We start from the raw sequence: 15,457 nt of genomic DNA, 5'->3' as shown, positions 1-15,457 counted from the left end.
AAGCAAGCTTATGCAGCATCAGCCAAAAAAAAAAAAAAAAAAAACCACTTCCAATTCACCCCTCTGTTTGTTCAAAATACCTATCCAGCTGAGCCTTAAACTTTTTTAGGCTATCAACCTCCACCACAAGGGATGGAAGTCTGTTCCACCAACCAACCACCCGCTGGCTAAAGGCAAATTTCCGCACGTCTATCCTACATCTATCTTTCCTCAATTTGAATTTATGCCCTCTCAGGTGATTTTTCTGAGCTAGAGGAAGAATCCCATCAGCATTGAGCATGCTTAAACCATTCAAGGCTTTATACACCTCTATCAGATCACCTCGCTGGTGCCTAGTCTCCAGACACTGTAATTTGCAAAACTTAAGCCTTTCTTCGTAAGAGCACCCCTTTCTTCCATTCACTAATCTTGTTGCCCTTCCCTGTACTCGTTCCAGCAGCTCTACATCCTTCTTGAAATGAGGCCTCCCGACCTGTATACAGTACTCTAGGGGGTTCGAGCCCGTCACCACCAAATACGGAGGATGCGGAAAGGTCAGGGAATGATCACCGCATATCCCGGAGCAATATGGCCTTAGCTGCTAATGCTCCTAAAAAAAAAAAAAAAAAAAAGTACTCTAGGTGTGGCCTGACCATCGCCTTATACAATGGAATAATCACCTCCTTATCCCTGCTGGAAAAATTCCTGTATATCATTGACAATACTCCATGAGCTACTCTTGCAGCCCGTCTGCACTGCTCAGAGAACTTCATATCTGCCTGCACAACCACCCCCAAGTCCCTTTCATTCTCTACCACTGTCAGTGTAGTACCACAGAGTTGATACGTTGCTCTGGGGTTGCTGTTTCCTATGTGTAGTACTTTACATTTGTCAATGTTAAACTTCATTTGCCACCTCTCCGCCCATCTGCTCAACCTTTCCAGATCCTGTTGCAGCAGCATAGCGTCGGTAGTGTCCTTGACAACCCTGCCAACCTTTGTATCGTCTGCAAACTTGGACATTAAGCCCGATATACCATCATCAATATCATTTATAAATACAGAAAACAATAATGGACCCAACACTGAGCCCTGAGGGACTCCACTAATAACATCAGTCCACGATGAGCAGTGTCCATTGATTACCACTCTCTGTCTTCTCCCCCTCAACCACCCCTTTATCCATAGCAGCAATTTGCCTCCAATGTCACACTGCTCCAATTTGTGTAGCAGTCTTCCATGTGCAACAGTATCAAAAGCCTTTCTAAGATCCAAGTATATAATATCAAAGTTATTCCCTGCATCCAGTTCTTTTGTGACTGCATCATAATATCCAATCAAGTTGGTCAGGCAAGACTTCCCCTTAACAAAACCATGCTGTGTCTGAGCTATAACTGAAGTCTTGTCTAGATGATCCTGCAGTGCTTCTTTAACCAGTGCCTCCATTAATTTTCCTGGAACAGAAGTTAAGCTCACAGGTCTGTAATTACTTGTGTCAGCCTTTGATCCTCCTTTGTGAATTGGGGTCACATTTGCACATTTCCAGTCTATGGGTACCTCCCCTGAGTCCAAGGAAGCTCTCATAATTATGGCTAAGGGTTTGCTTACTTCCTTTGCTGCCTCCTTTAATATAACTGGATAGATCCCATCCACCCCAGGTGCCTTTCTTGTGTTTATCTTCAACAGTTTCTCCTCCACTTTACTCCCAGTTATTTCAAGATTCTGTAGCTTACTGCTAGAGTTGAATACACCTCTGGCATTCCCCTCGCTGAATAACTCATGTGTGAATGTCGATGCAAAATATTCATTTAGTTTGTTAGCTACCTGAGCAGGATCATCAACAGTTGACCCATCAATATCAAGTGGACCAATCTGATTCATCCCCTTCCTTCTAGAGTTTACATAAATAAAGAACTCTTTGCTGTTTTTCTTTGCATCCCTTGCCAAGGATTTCTCGTAATCTGCCTTCGCCTGCCTAACCTCCTTTGTAACTTGGTTGCATATCAACTTGTATCTATCATAGGCTTCTGTGTCATGTGTTAATTTGTAAGTATCCCATGCATTTTTCTTCTCTGCCATATGCCTCATTAGTTCATCTGACATCCATTTTGGCCTAAACCTTGAACAATATTTTTTAGTTGGTATGTAAAGCCTAGTAGCTTCCAAGATAAGTTCTTTGAATGCTTCCCATTTTGAATTTGCTGTTGGTAACATCATCAGTTGGTCCCACTGTATAGAATTTAAATACTGTCTCAGTCCATCGTAGTCGCCTTTACGGAAGCAATAACCCTTCCCTTTACCCCTAATGGTAGTTACCTCTTTGAGTAAATCCCACTTCAGCACACTGTGATCACTGCCACCTAGTGGTTCATTTATCTGCAGATTCTTAATGCATGAAGAATCACTGCTGATAATCAAATCAAGAGTATTACTCCCTCTAGTTGCCTCCCGAACATGCTGATGTAGAAAACAATCATCCAATAAATCCACAAAAGCCCTGCTAGTGTGTGAGTAACCAGCCCCCAAATTCCAGTCAATATCTGGGAAATTAAAATCTCCCATTATAAGACACTCTGATTTACTGGCCCACTCTATTTCCCTGTACAGTTCCTTATTATACTCATCAGAGTCATTAGGCCTATAGCACACTCCTACTCTCAATTTTGATCTCCCAATGTTTATGTCACACCAAACTGACTCCACACTGCACTGTCCAGCGATGTCAACTGGCTTCACTTCCTTGGTTTTTATGTGTTTCTTAAGTAATAGCATAACCCCTCCTGTCCTGTCTATCCTTTCTATACACATTGTATTCCCCAAATTCCAGTTCCGCATTACTTATATCTGTGTGACACCACGTCTCTTATATCCCAACAATATCTGCCTTTGATGTTTTGAGCAATACCTCAAATTCATCAAATTTATTAACCAAACTCCTAGCATTGGTGTACACGCAGGTATACATGCACCTGTTTCTATTCTTAGCTACCCTAACACAACCCATGTGTTTACTTGTACCGCAATGGCTCCCAGCAGTCTCTGAAATACCATTCATCTTGTTTTTCAGGCTTCTGCTCATTCTAATAGAAGCAGTGCAAGAATCTCTTTCACCTCTGCCAGTGGCTACTGTCAATCTATTGGTCTTTGTCTCCCCCCAAGCTAGCAGTTTTCCGAACCACCTAACACTGTCTCGATAGCATCAGCAAATATTCTTGCACCCTTTCTATTTAAGTGTATCCCATCCCTGTAGAAGCAATCTCTCCTGTTAACAAGTACAGTCCAGGCTGAAAAAAATTGTACCCCTTGAGCCTTGCACAATCTTTCCAGGGCCGAATTGATCGACAAGTCTCTCATCATATACTCCCTCCTATCGTGTCTGGGCAGAATTGCAGACACTTTCAAATTCAACCCTAATTCTCGGCTTTTGTTCAACAGTGACCTGTACTTGTTAAGTAATTCTGCCGGTCTCCTACTCTTAATATTATTAGTGCCAACGTGTACAACTATATCACCTTTTGTGCCCTTAAAAGATGATATTCGCTCTACAACGTCATCAACCTTTGCCCCTGGCAGACATACCCTGGTCCTGTTCCACCTATCTTTTTTACAAAGCATGTTCCCCGTTTCCCTGACAATAGAGTCACCAACAACTACTAGTTCCTTCGGGACCAGTGCATTCTGCTTTGGGGGTTGTCTCTGTGTCACGCGATGCCCAAGTGCAAGCTCTGGCGTTGATGTGGGCAGCTGAGAGCTTGATGGGCCCCTCAATTTAGTTTCTTCGAGGGCATCCACCCTGTCCTTCAAGCTGTCATATAGGCCCACAAGAACGCCGAGTTGTTGCCTGATATCGATACACTCCTTGCATCGCGCGCACACACAAAGACATCCCCCTTGGCAGTATCATGTCCCGTACCCGATTGCTCTGCAAACATCAAGCAAACAGTGCATTTTATAAGGCTGTGAGTCAGAGGACAACTGCCCCCCCTCAGTTCTGCTCTGAGCCACAGCACTTCCATTAGCTTGAGCCTTTTGCTTTGCTGCTGTGGTCTGAGTCATGATTCTATTAATTTATTAATTAATTATGTTATGTTATTAATTATATTACGTTTGTAATCTAAGTTGTATGTATTTATTTAAACGTACAATTTAACTGCTAACGAAGTTCAACTAACGCTATCTAGTACGGTATATAACCTACGGTATATCTAGTACGGTATCACAATGGCGGGAAAGTTACTAACGGTAGCGGTAGTTACGAACACGTGGAAACCCTTACCGATACTTTTACAAGGCCGAGTAAAGAATAAATACACCAAATTAATCAAAAAATCACAAAATATGTTATACTACTAAATTTAAATCAAAAGTTTTTGAAAAACAATAATTTCAAATCAATAAATAAGAAAAATCCACTTAGCGGCTTGGAACACGACCGTCACTAGTAGCCTCGTCAGCAGACCTCTAATATTGTTGAATCAATGCCACGTCGGGTAGCTGCTGTACTGAGGGCAAAAGGAGGACCTACGAAGTATTAGGTATGTGGTCATAATTCAGTGATCACTCAGTGTATATTTGTGCTTGGCTGTTTTCTCATTTACCGTTTCCTCTACTTATGCATATTATATTGTACAAATTGTACATATACAAATTCAGAACTAAAATCACAAGAAATTGTTTCTATATTAATATATGTTGTGGCTTGACACTTATCAAATCAGTAATTAAGTTCACAGGAGACAGAAAATACCTTGCTAAGATTGTGCACAGATAATATGTTGCATTTTCAAGCACTAGTGGCAAATGCATTGAGAAGACCAAAGAGACAGCAAACTGAAGCATATTAAAATTCTTCCACTATGGCCATAGTTTTCTTGTTTCAGAGTGAACAGGCAGGAGAAAGTTAGTTTCCTCACCTGAAAACTAGGTTTATGATTAGTCACTGTCATGTAATTCGAGGACTATGAATGCAACTTGTTACCCATATATTGCATTGTATAAGTCAACTCAGTGTGCATCAAAAATTTGCTTAGTCATATATTCGTAATATAAGAAGAACCCCCTTTTTTAGCATCGTCTTTTGTACCTTGAATTATAGAAAAATCTGCTTTAAGAAATGCTGTCTACTTTTTAATCCAATTATTTCTGTTTTTTTTCTTTTAAATGTTATCTTGTGACATTTTATTATGCTTCCTATAAAAACTGAAGCAAGCTGTAAGATATTCCTAGGTCACAAAACCAAATATGGGGATGACAAATAACGCATGGATGATGACGAGGCATGGCTCTTATTGATGCTATATATATACGTGGGAGGCTTTGATTATATAGATGAGCTATTCCTTGTTTTCCGTTTAGTACTATATATTGCTAATTGGTTTCTTTGTGAACAACACCTTAACGTGGAATCAAGTTAGCTATTAGAAACTGACAATTTCAAAAAGTAAACCAGAAAACAACTCCCAATGAATTCCATGAACTATTTTCATGTAATGAAGAAGATGGAGAAATTCTTGTTTTAAAAGTTTGGAAACAGTGTATATTTGTGTAAAAAAATCTGTATAAAATAATTGTATATAATCTGTATATAATAAATTGAAGGCACTTTCATAAAAAGTGCCTTCAATTCAAGCTTGAAATTTGATACTCTGCATTCAGTTGACCTTAATTTTAGTAAATTTTTAGCACTTCAAAGTCAACTTATATTCTGCAATATACAATGTTTTTGAATTGTAAATCTATCTCCAGCCTTGGCTATACAAATATATATTCCTATTTGTGAGTGTATATTATTATTCCATATTATGACATTAATATTATTCCATATTAATATGTCACTAGATATAAGAAAAAGAATTATGAAAACATACATTTGGTCAATTGCATTATATTCAGCAGAGACATGTACATTAAACAAAACCAATTTGAAAAAACTAGAGGCGTTTAAAATGTGGTGCTGGCGGAGAATGAAAAAGATTAGCTGGACATAAAAAATGAATAATGTGGTTTTACAATGTGTAGGAGAAGAAAGAGAATTGCTAAGACGAATCAGAAGACAACAGCTACAATGGATTGGATGCACCATGAGGCATAGAGGGATATTACTGGACGTGCTGGGAGGCAAAATACCAGGAAAAAGAAACCAAGGAAGACCAAGAAACACCATCATAAATACAACTCTGAAGGAAACTGGGCTGTGGAGCTATGCAGAAGTGAAACACCTAGCACAAGACCTTGAGAAATGGAACAGCTCATCAAAGGGGCAAACCAGTCAAAAGACTGATACACTGAAGAAGATATTATTATTATTAAAAGATTCTATTTATGATAGACAGCCAAGGCTAAAAGAGTTTATAAACTTATTTTGGCTGCATACATAATGAATTATTTTGCATCTACATTCACACATGAGAGTTATTCAGAGAGGGGAATGCCAGAGGTGAATTAAACTCTGGCAGTGAGCTAGATGATTTTGTAATAACTGAGAGGAAACTGGAGGAGAAATTGTTGAAGATAAACATAAAAAAGGCACCCTGGGTGGATGGGGATCTATCCAGTTATATTAAAGGAGGCAGCAAAGGAAGTAAACAAACCCTAAGCCATAATTATGAGAGCTTCCTTGGATTCGGGGGAGGTACCCATGGACTGATGTGCAAATGTCACCCCAATTCACAAAGGAGGATCAAAGGGCAATAAAAGTAATTATAGACCTGTTAGTTTAACTTCTGTTCCAGAGAAATCAATGGAGGCACTGGTTAAAGAAGCACTGCAGGATCATCTAGACAAGGCTTCAGTTATAGCTCAGACACAGCATGGTTTTATTAAGGGGAAGTCTTGTCTGACCAATTTGATTGGATACTATGATGTGGTCACAAAGGAACTGGATACAGGGAATAACTTTGATATCATATATTTGAATCTTAGAAAGGCTTTTGATACTGTTGCACATGGAAGACTGCTGCAAAAATTGGAGCAGTGCGGTATTAGAGGCAAATTGCTGCTATGGATAAAGGGATCGTTGAGTGGGAGAAGACAGAGAGTGGTAATCAATGGACACTGGTCTTCGTAGTCAAATGTTATTAGTGGAGTCCCTCAGGGTTCAGTGTTGGGTCCATTGTTGTTTTCTGTATTTATAAATGATATTGATAATGGTATAGCAGGCTTAATGTCAAAGTTTGCAGACGATACGAAAGTTGGCAGGGTTGTTAAGGACACTAATGACAGTATGCTGCTGCAACAGGATCTAGAAAAGTTGAGCAGATGGGCTGAGAGGTGGCAAATGAAGTTTAACATTGACAAATGTAAAGCCCTACATATGGGAAGCAGTAACCTTAGAGTAACATATAAACTGTGTGGTATGATAGTGACAGTGGTAGAGAATGAAGAGGACTTGGGGGTAATTGTGCAGGCAGATGTGAAGTTTTCTGAGCAATGCAGATGATCTGCAAGAGTAGCTCATGATGTCTTGTCAATGATATACAGGAAGTTTTCTAGCAGGGATAAGGAGGTGATTATCCCCTTGTATAAGGCAGTGGTCAGGCCACACCTTGAGTACTGTATACAGGTCTGGAGGCCTCATCTTAAGAAGTATGTAGAGCTGTTGGCACGAGTACAGAGAAGGGCAATAAGATTAGTGAATGGGACGAAGGGTTGCTCTTACGAAGGAAGGCTTAAGTTTTGCAGATTACAGTGTCTGGAGACTAGTTACCTGCGAGATGATCTGATTGTGGTGTATATAGCCTTGAATGGTTTCAGCATGCTCAATGCTGATGGGATTCTTCCTCTTGCTCAGAATAATCACCTGAGAGGGCATAAATTTAAATTGAGGAAAGACAGTTGTAGGATAGATGTGCGGAAGTTTGCCTTTAGCTAGCAGGTAGTTGATTGGTGGAACAGACTTCCATCTTTTGTTGTGGAAGTTGATAGCCTAAATCAATTTAAGGCTGAGCTGGACAATTATTTGGAACGAATGGAGGGAAATGGATTTTTTTTTTTTTTTTGGCTGATGCTGCATAAGCTTGCTTTCTTGCATCGTATGCCTCTACTAATGCTAATACTAATTATTAAGGGCAGCCAAATTTTCAGCACGACAATACAATCATGATGGGCTGTGCATTTTTTGTGGCTGTGTACAAACTCATAACCTTGCTTGTAGCTGCACATGCCATCATGTTATTATTATGTCTTTTATTCAGGCATTAAAAGAGATATGTATAAATAAAAATGAAAAGTTCCGATGGTCTATATGATTTGCCAGTGTTATTTGCTCAAATGAACAAGTCTGCACTTAAGGGTTAATGAAGATTTTGCTTCATGTTTTTTTTTTCAATATGAATATAGAATAATAAAGTTGAATAAAAGTGTGACAACTTTAATTTTTTTTCTGATATTTCTTGAGTTTACTCAGGAATACCTTATCTTAAGGTATTCTGAATGAAAAGCTTGTTTAACCTATGATTTACTGTATGAATTTGCGTGCATACATAGAGAATTTTCAGGATTTATATGTGGTTTCTGCCATAGCAGAAAGCATTTATAATTACTAAGTTTTCTCTCTCTGTACAATACTTATTTTAATTTCAGGGAGGGGGACTTCTAGGTCTTTATAGTTGTGTGCTGCTCCATGAAGCTGGTTACTCAAAGATATATTGTCATGACAGCATGTCTGAGAGGTTGCACCTTGTTCCAAAATTCAGAGGAATTCCTGTTTTTATTGAAAAGCAAGGTTGGTGGACTAAAATTATATTTACTACTGTGATTTATTTTAATGGTATAATAATGCCCATGTGAGAAAGATTTTATATGAAATTGGTATTACACATTTTGACTGTTATATTATAATGTAAGCTATGTGTATTCCCAAACTGGAATGTGGAATGCAGTGTGCTATCATCAGCAAAACTATGGATTGGGTATCCAGTCAATGGAAGAAGGTCATTAATATACAAGAGGAAAACAGTAGGAGAAAGAACTGAACCTTGGGAAACACTAGCATTAGTGGAGAAGTTGAAGACAGAGAGCCATCTACCATAGACAGATTTAGGGGAGGGGCACAGTGGTATGTGTCCCCCCCCCAACTTGGAATTAGAAACAACATTATATCTTAACATACTGTTGTGCTGGATAGAAAATGAAAGAAATGTAAGAAGAAACTCTGGCAGCCACACGTCCTTGGAATTTCTGCTTGACAATGTGCGGGCCCTCCCTTTGTCTGTCACAGAGTCAGCTAGGCTGAGTCACCAGGGTCAGGTTTCTTCAAAAATTTTCATGAGAATAAACAATCTTGTTTATACTGAAGGGCAGAGCCATCTGATAGCACAGGCATGGACTAGATGCTTCAACTTCTTAGAAGTTGTTGAGGGAATGCTGCACAGTATCATTAACTTACATGATCTACAACTGTCTGAAACCCATGTTTACATATCACCCTTGAAATTGAGTATTTACTGGAAGGTTATGTGTCATCATATGACGTTCTCATCATGTCCATTGATTTGAGAAAGTGCTGGAATGTTCCTATATCTTCAATTCAAGTATGATTGTTTTCGGTATGTGATGTTCAGAATCAAATTAATCAATCCAGTAGTGAGTGATGATTGTTTAATTTCTTTACATACATTCTTGAGTTTGTTTAGTTTGTTCTCTGCTTGATTAGAGGAGTGACAGTATGAGTGGGTTTAAACAGCAAATGATGTTGCAGTCTTTTTTTTGTGAAAAAAGTAAAAAGTGAAAGTAATGTTTGAGAAGGTGTGTCAGCACCAGTGGATTATGATTCAAGCGCCTCCTCTGCTATTGCAACTGCAAGTACCATGATTGGTTCAGATAGTGCCGAGACTTCTGTGAATCAGCGTGATATTGGTACTTTGGTGAGTGGAAATTGAAATCCAAACTGGTGAAGAGAAATATCAGTGGATAAAATGCGCTTGGGTTCCTCCTACAGAATTCTGCTTTCTGCAAATTGCTGAGGGTAAGAAAATTCATTCTTTACAAAGAAAATGGCTGGAAGATAATGTGTGATTGGCTTATGGTTAAAAATTGAGTCGTGGATTATGTATGGCCTGCATTCTCTTAGCTAGGATGGAAGCAAGCACCAGTGATGTAAAATTAGGAAAAAAAAACTAGTGAATGAACCAATGAGAAAATATAAAAAAAAGCAATTGAAATTATAAATACTCATTGGGAGAAAGAATATCATAAGAGAAATATGGTTGCTTGATAGAACTTCATAAATATGATTGAAGGGAGGTCAGCAGATGTCCTAACAAGAATAGACATGTCTAGGAGGAAAACAGTGGAAGAAAATAAAAAAAAAACTCATCCCAATAATTAAGACAATGGTATGTGGAGACCAGAACATATCCCTCAGGGGGCACAGAAGCTGATGGAGCATTACTTGGTGAAGGCACCGTCCATGTCCAGACAGACATGGACAATGAGTAATGTGAAAGTACAGCAGAACCAGAAGGAAACTTTCATGCTCTGTTGAAATTTTGAATGAGTGTGAGCAATGAAACATTGATCGCATCCTCATTGTTACATGCTGTGCAGTCATCAGAATTTCTTATCAAGTTAGGTGTACTGAAAGTTCTAGAAATAACATTGCTGCTTGCTCAGCAGCTGCAAGGCAAGCAGGTCACCTAGTTCGTGCTATGCAACTTGTAAAAGTGGTATGTGAAAGCTTGAAAGACCTTCACCAAAACAGTTCTCAGCACCGTCACAGTGTTTTTACTGCCACAGAAGAACTTGCTGAGAAGACTGACACCGAGCTTAAAGCTCCCAGAAGAACTTGAGATGTCAGAAGAAGAATCAACCAAATGTCCCAGCTGAGTCGTGAATGTGAAGAATATTTTTGGGTGGTCACTTGGATTCCCTTCCTAGATTTTGTATGCAAAACTTACACACAGATTCCCCATAACACACCTTCAGGTTGTTGGTCATCTATGAAAGCTGATACTGAAATATTTTTGTGACAGGTCCACAAGTGTTGAAGGGTGCTGAAATGTACAAAAATGACTTGCCTTGTTTCTCAGCTTTGGAAAGGGAACTGATGATTTGGAAGTAGTTATGAAAAAAAAAAAAAGACCAAAAAGCAGATGTGGAGCATCTGCTTTGTGGTCTTTTGCAGAAGCCTACAAAAGCTCATCTTGTGTCCCAAACATCAGGTTCTTCTGCAACTCATTAATTCTGCCTGTCAATACTCATACAGCAGAAAGATCATTTTCAGCACTGTGTTGTGTTAAAACTTACCTTCACAGTACTGTGACAGAACATAGGCTCAGTGGCATAGCGCTAAGGAACACAAAAAGGAATGTTCCTTTCACAACAGAAGAGGGGCTAGAAAAGTACTGCCAAAAATTTAGTGGGAGACTGAACTTGAACTACCTTTGAAACCCCATAAGTGAAGAAGTAGCAGTGAATAATTATGTTCTGAATTTATTTTATTAAAATTTCCTGATCCTTGTGATTCTCCTGATATGAAAATTGTCTCCCCCTCCCCAGAAAAAAAAATTTCTGGATCCACGTATGCATCTACCATCACCCACAGTGAGCAGTAAGACAGAAAACTGGATACTTAATTATAAAAAGCAGCCAGCAGTCCATAAAATGGAACCTTATTTAGAAGACGTTTATGCTAAATACAGTCAAAAGTGTTTGAAATGTCCAGAGAAACTGCTTTGAGTTTCATAAAACTTTTCCATTGAATTTGTCCATAGAATAACATAAGCCAGTATATCACCACTGGTGGAATCTATATTGGCAATCATTGATCAGATAAAAGGTTTAAAGATACTTTTAGTATTTGGAAGTTAAGGAATTTCTCCATTACTTTAGAAAGAGTAGAAGTAAGTGCCGTGGGATGGTTTTGTCACTCTTTTTTTTAGGAACTGGCTAGATATGAGCAAATTTCCAAGCAGAAGGAAAAGCACAAGTGGAATATGAAACTGTAAAAAGGTAACAGAGAACAGGAGTAAGCTTAGGAGCATAAGTTTTGAGAACATGTGGAGAAATTTTCATTCTCCACTACCCTGAGTGATGTTACACCCAGGGTAGTGAAGAATGAAAGAGACCTTGGGATAATTGTGCAGTCAGATATGAAGTTTTCTGACAGTTTGGACAAGAAGCAAGTTTTCTACTCTTAGCCTGTTTGAAATCTATTTTGGACTGATGAATAACTGCTTTATAATTGTTGTGAAATTTGGTGTAGGCAGAAAATGAACCTGGAAATTTGAATGTAAAGGACAAGATTTTAAAGTGGAGTGTGGAATGAAGGATTTCGTCCTTATATGAACAGTTTCACTAACACAATCTGAGTAAATATTGAAATCAGAAAATTTAAAACAGTAATCTTGAACAAGAAAAAGAAGAAAAGAAATCTCACAGATCATCCCATTTTGCATTCTGGTAATGCCAAACAACATGAGGTTGAGAATTGCCATGAGAGAAAGGCTCCATTGGAGAAGAGCCATCACTTGTGATCTCAAGTGCCTAGAGGACCACTCACCTTGACTGTATACTTAGAAGGGTTGTTAGAAAAAGATCAAGTGTGTTGGCTGTGTAGTTAGGATTGTTGGTACTCTGGTAAGTAAATGAACAATCTGTGTGAGGTGACAATCATATCAAGTGGACCCACCCCTGGGGCCACTTAACATTAATCTTTCAACTGTTGATAATCCTGCTCAGATAGCTGAACTGAACTGAATGAACTGAAACAGAACATCTGGATTTGTGAACATTAAAATAACCATGGAAAATTACCTTTCCTAACAGTCGGGCTGGAGAAAGTCAAATTTCAAAGAAAAGAAGTTAAAGAGTTCAAAGTAATTAGTTGATTTTGGAGAATGATAGAGGTAACAGATGAATTAAAAGAATGGGGTAGAGAGATTTTAAGTCTGAGATGATCAAAAAAAGAGGAGATTCCAAATTACAAAGTCTCTAACCGGGAATATCAGAGCAGACATGTGCACAAGCATCACCTTTGAATTGAAAGGAATCATACAGTGAATAATCAAAACAAGTGAGATAAGTAGTAGTAGTTAAATCAACTGATAGTGTCAGAAAAATATCTCAGATCTCAAAAGATGTCAGAAAAAGTAAGTGGGGTTTGCAGACTAAGTGGAAATGGACATTGTTGAGATTGGTACTAAGACTATCTATATTTCTGAAATGAACAAGAAAGTGTTTGGGAAGTTTAGATCTTTTTGCAGATAAGTTTGTTCTATTTGTTTGACTATTTGTTATGTACTCATTAGGAAGAAAGAAGGGGAGGACATGATGTTTGAATAATGAAATTTTTGAATATGGCATATGCATGACAAGGATATATCCACCTCCTCAACATAATGTGGTCTTGACAATGCCCCCTGCATACACACTACTTGGACTCCTTCAGGTGGATCATACACCTGGTCTTTCACAATCCACAGAGAGTAAAATATAAAGGAGTCAGATCAGGGATAGTGGGGGCCAGAGAATTAGTCCTCTTCCAATTTGCTTTCCAGGAAACACTGTTTAGATATGCACAAACTTCTTTGTGGGAATGTGAAGCTACGTTTTGTTGGAAAAACAAGTCACCATCATTGTCTACTTAGTGACAGTGTATATTGTCTGGGTGGCAATGGTGGTCTCCCCCAGCTCTACGTAGTAACTTTGTGATGCATACATTTAACTGTAAAGGGCAGAATGTGTTATGAAAGTGTAGAATTGTGTTTTTCTTCTGACAGTTTAGTTGTGGGCCTCTAGAGGGGCCAATGTTGCCTGTCTTGAATCCTGTGGAGGTAAAACAGGCAGTGAAATAGAGGAAAGAATTCTGGCTAGCTAGGCAACTCCCAGAGTTGTCTGAGCTCTCTAGGGGTGCCTAAAAAAAAAAAAGTAAAGTAAAGGGGATAGTTTGAGAGCGGGGAGTAAAGGTAGGTGAGAAGGGAGAACAATAAAAGTGCATGGAATGTATATAAATTATCAGGCAACACAGAAGCCCATGGTAGATATAAGATAGTCTGTAATCAAGTCACAAAGGAGGTTAGGCAAGAGAAAAGGCAGATTACAATAAATCTTTGGCAAAGGATGAAAAGAAAAACAGCAAAGACTTCATTACTTATATAAACTCTAGAAGGAAGGGGACGAATCAGATTGGTCCACTCAGGGGGGTTCCTAGGGTATGTGGTGACTGGGTGCCAATTGAAATTTCCACCCCCTTTAAAATTTTCTTCATATGTGTATGTAAGTTTCAGGATTTCAGGCACCCCTTGAACGTTGCTGCCCGGGTGCAGGGCACCCCTTTCACCCTTGGTACGGCCCGCCCCTGGGTCCACTTGATATTAATGGTTCAACTGTTGATAACCCTGCTCAGATAGCTGAACTGAATGAGTATTTTGCATCTACATTCAACATGAGGAATTCTGTATGAAAATGGAGGCCAGAAGTTTATCAAACTCTAATAGGGAGCTAAATGATTTTGTAATAACTGAGAGCAAAGTGGAGGAGAAATTGTTGCAGTTGAACGTAAGAAAGGCACCTGGGGCGGATAGTTCCAGTTATATTAAGGGAGACAACAAAGGAAGTAAGCAAACCTTTATCCATTATTATGAGAGCATCCTTGGATTCAGGGAAGATCCCCGTACACTGCAAATGTATCCCTAATTCACAAAGGGTGACATGAGTAATTACAGACCTGTTAGTTTAACTTCTGTTTCAGGAAAAATAATGGAGTCACTGGTTAAAGAAGCAATGCAGGATCCAGTTCAACTGGTTAAAGAAGCAATGCAGGAACTATAACTTCAGTTATAGTTAAGACAGCATGGGTTTGTTAAGGAAAAATTTTGTCTGACCAATTTGATTGGATGCTGCGACATGGTCAAAAAGAAACTGTGCGCAAAAAATAATTTTGATATATTCTTGGCTTTCAGGAAAGCTTTTGATACTGTTGCACATAAAAGACTGCTGTACAAATTGGAGCAGTGTGGCATTAAGGGCAAGCTGCTGCTATCGATAAGGAGATGGTTGAGTGGGAGAAGACAGAGTAGTAATTAATGGACACTGAACTTTGTGGACTAATGTCATTGTTATTTTCTATATTCATTAGTGATATCGATGAAGGTATATCAGGCTTAATGTCCTGTTTGGCAGGGTTGTTAATGGCAGTATGCTGCTGCTGCAACAGGAACTAGAAAAGTTGAGCAGATGAGCTGAGAAGTGGTATCTGAAGTTTAACATTGACAAATGCATAGTACTGTGTATGGGTAGCAGTAACCCCAGAGAAATGTACCAACTGTGTGGTACTACATTCAGGTAGTGGAGAATGAAAAAGACCTGGGGATAATTTTTCAGTCAGATATGAAGTTCTCTGAGCAGCACAAACAAGTGCCAGAGCAGCTCACAGAGTCTTCTCAATGATATTCAAGAACTTTGCTAACAGGGATAAGGAGGTGATTATCTCTTTGTATAAGACAGTGGTCAGGCTACACCATGAATACTGCATACGATCT

General features: G+C 38.9%; 1 protein-coding gene across 1 annotated transcript in view; it reads left to right on the top strand.

Annotated features, from left to right (window-relative positions):
- The window catches only part of LOC150079818 (uncharacterized), a 70,260-nt gene that overhangs the window by 45,920 nt on the left and 8,883 nt on the right, over window positions 1-15,457 (top strand). Inside the window, exon 4 of the mRNA XM_090383241.1 lies at window positions 8,559-8,700. Coding sequence (XP_090239367.1) covers window positions 8,559-8,700 — 142 coding nt within the window. The remainder of the gene's footprint in view (window positions 1-8,558; window positions 8,701-15,457) is intronic.

This window comes from Mastigoproctus giganteus, chromosome 10 (genome assembly GCF_048544385.1).
Source record: "Mastigoproctus giganteus isolate SK-2022 chromosome 10, ASM4854438v1, whole genome shotgun sequence".
In the NCBI taxonomy this organism is placed as follows: domain Eukaryota; kingdom Metazoa; phylum Arthropoda; class Arachnida; order Uropygi; family Thelyphonidae; genus Mastigoproctus; species Mastigoproctus giganteus.
The sequence above is the reverse complement of the archived record's forward strand: the minus strand, read 5'-3'. Positions and strand labels throughout refer to the sequence as shown.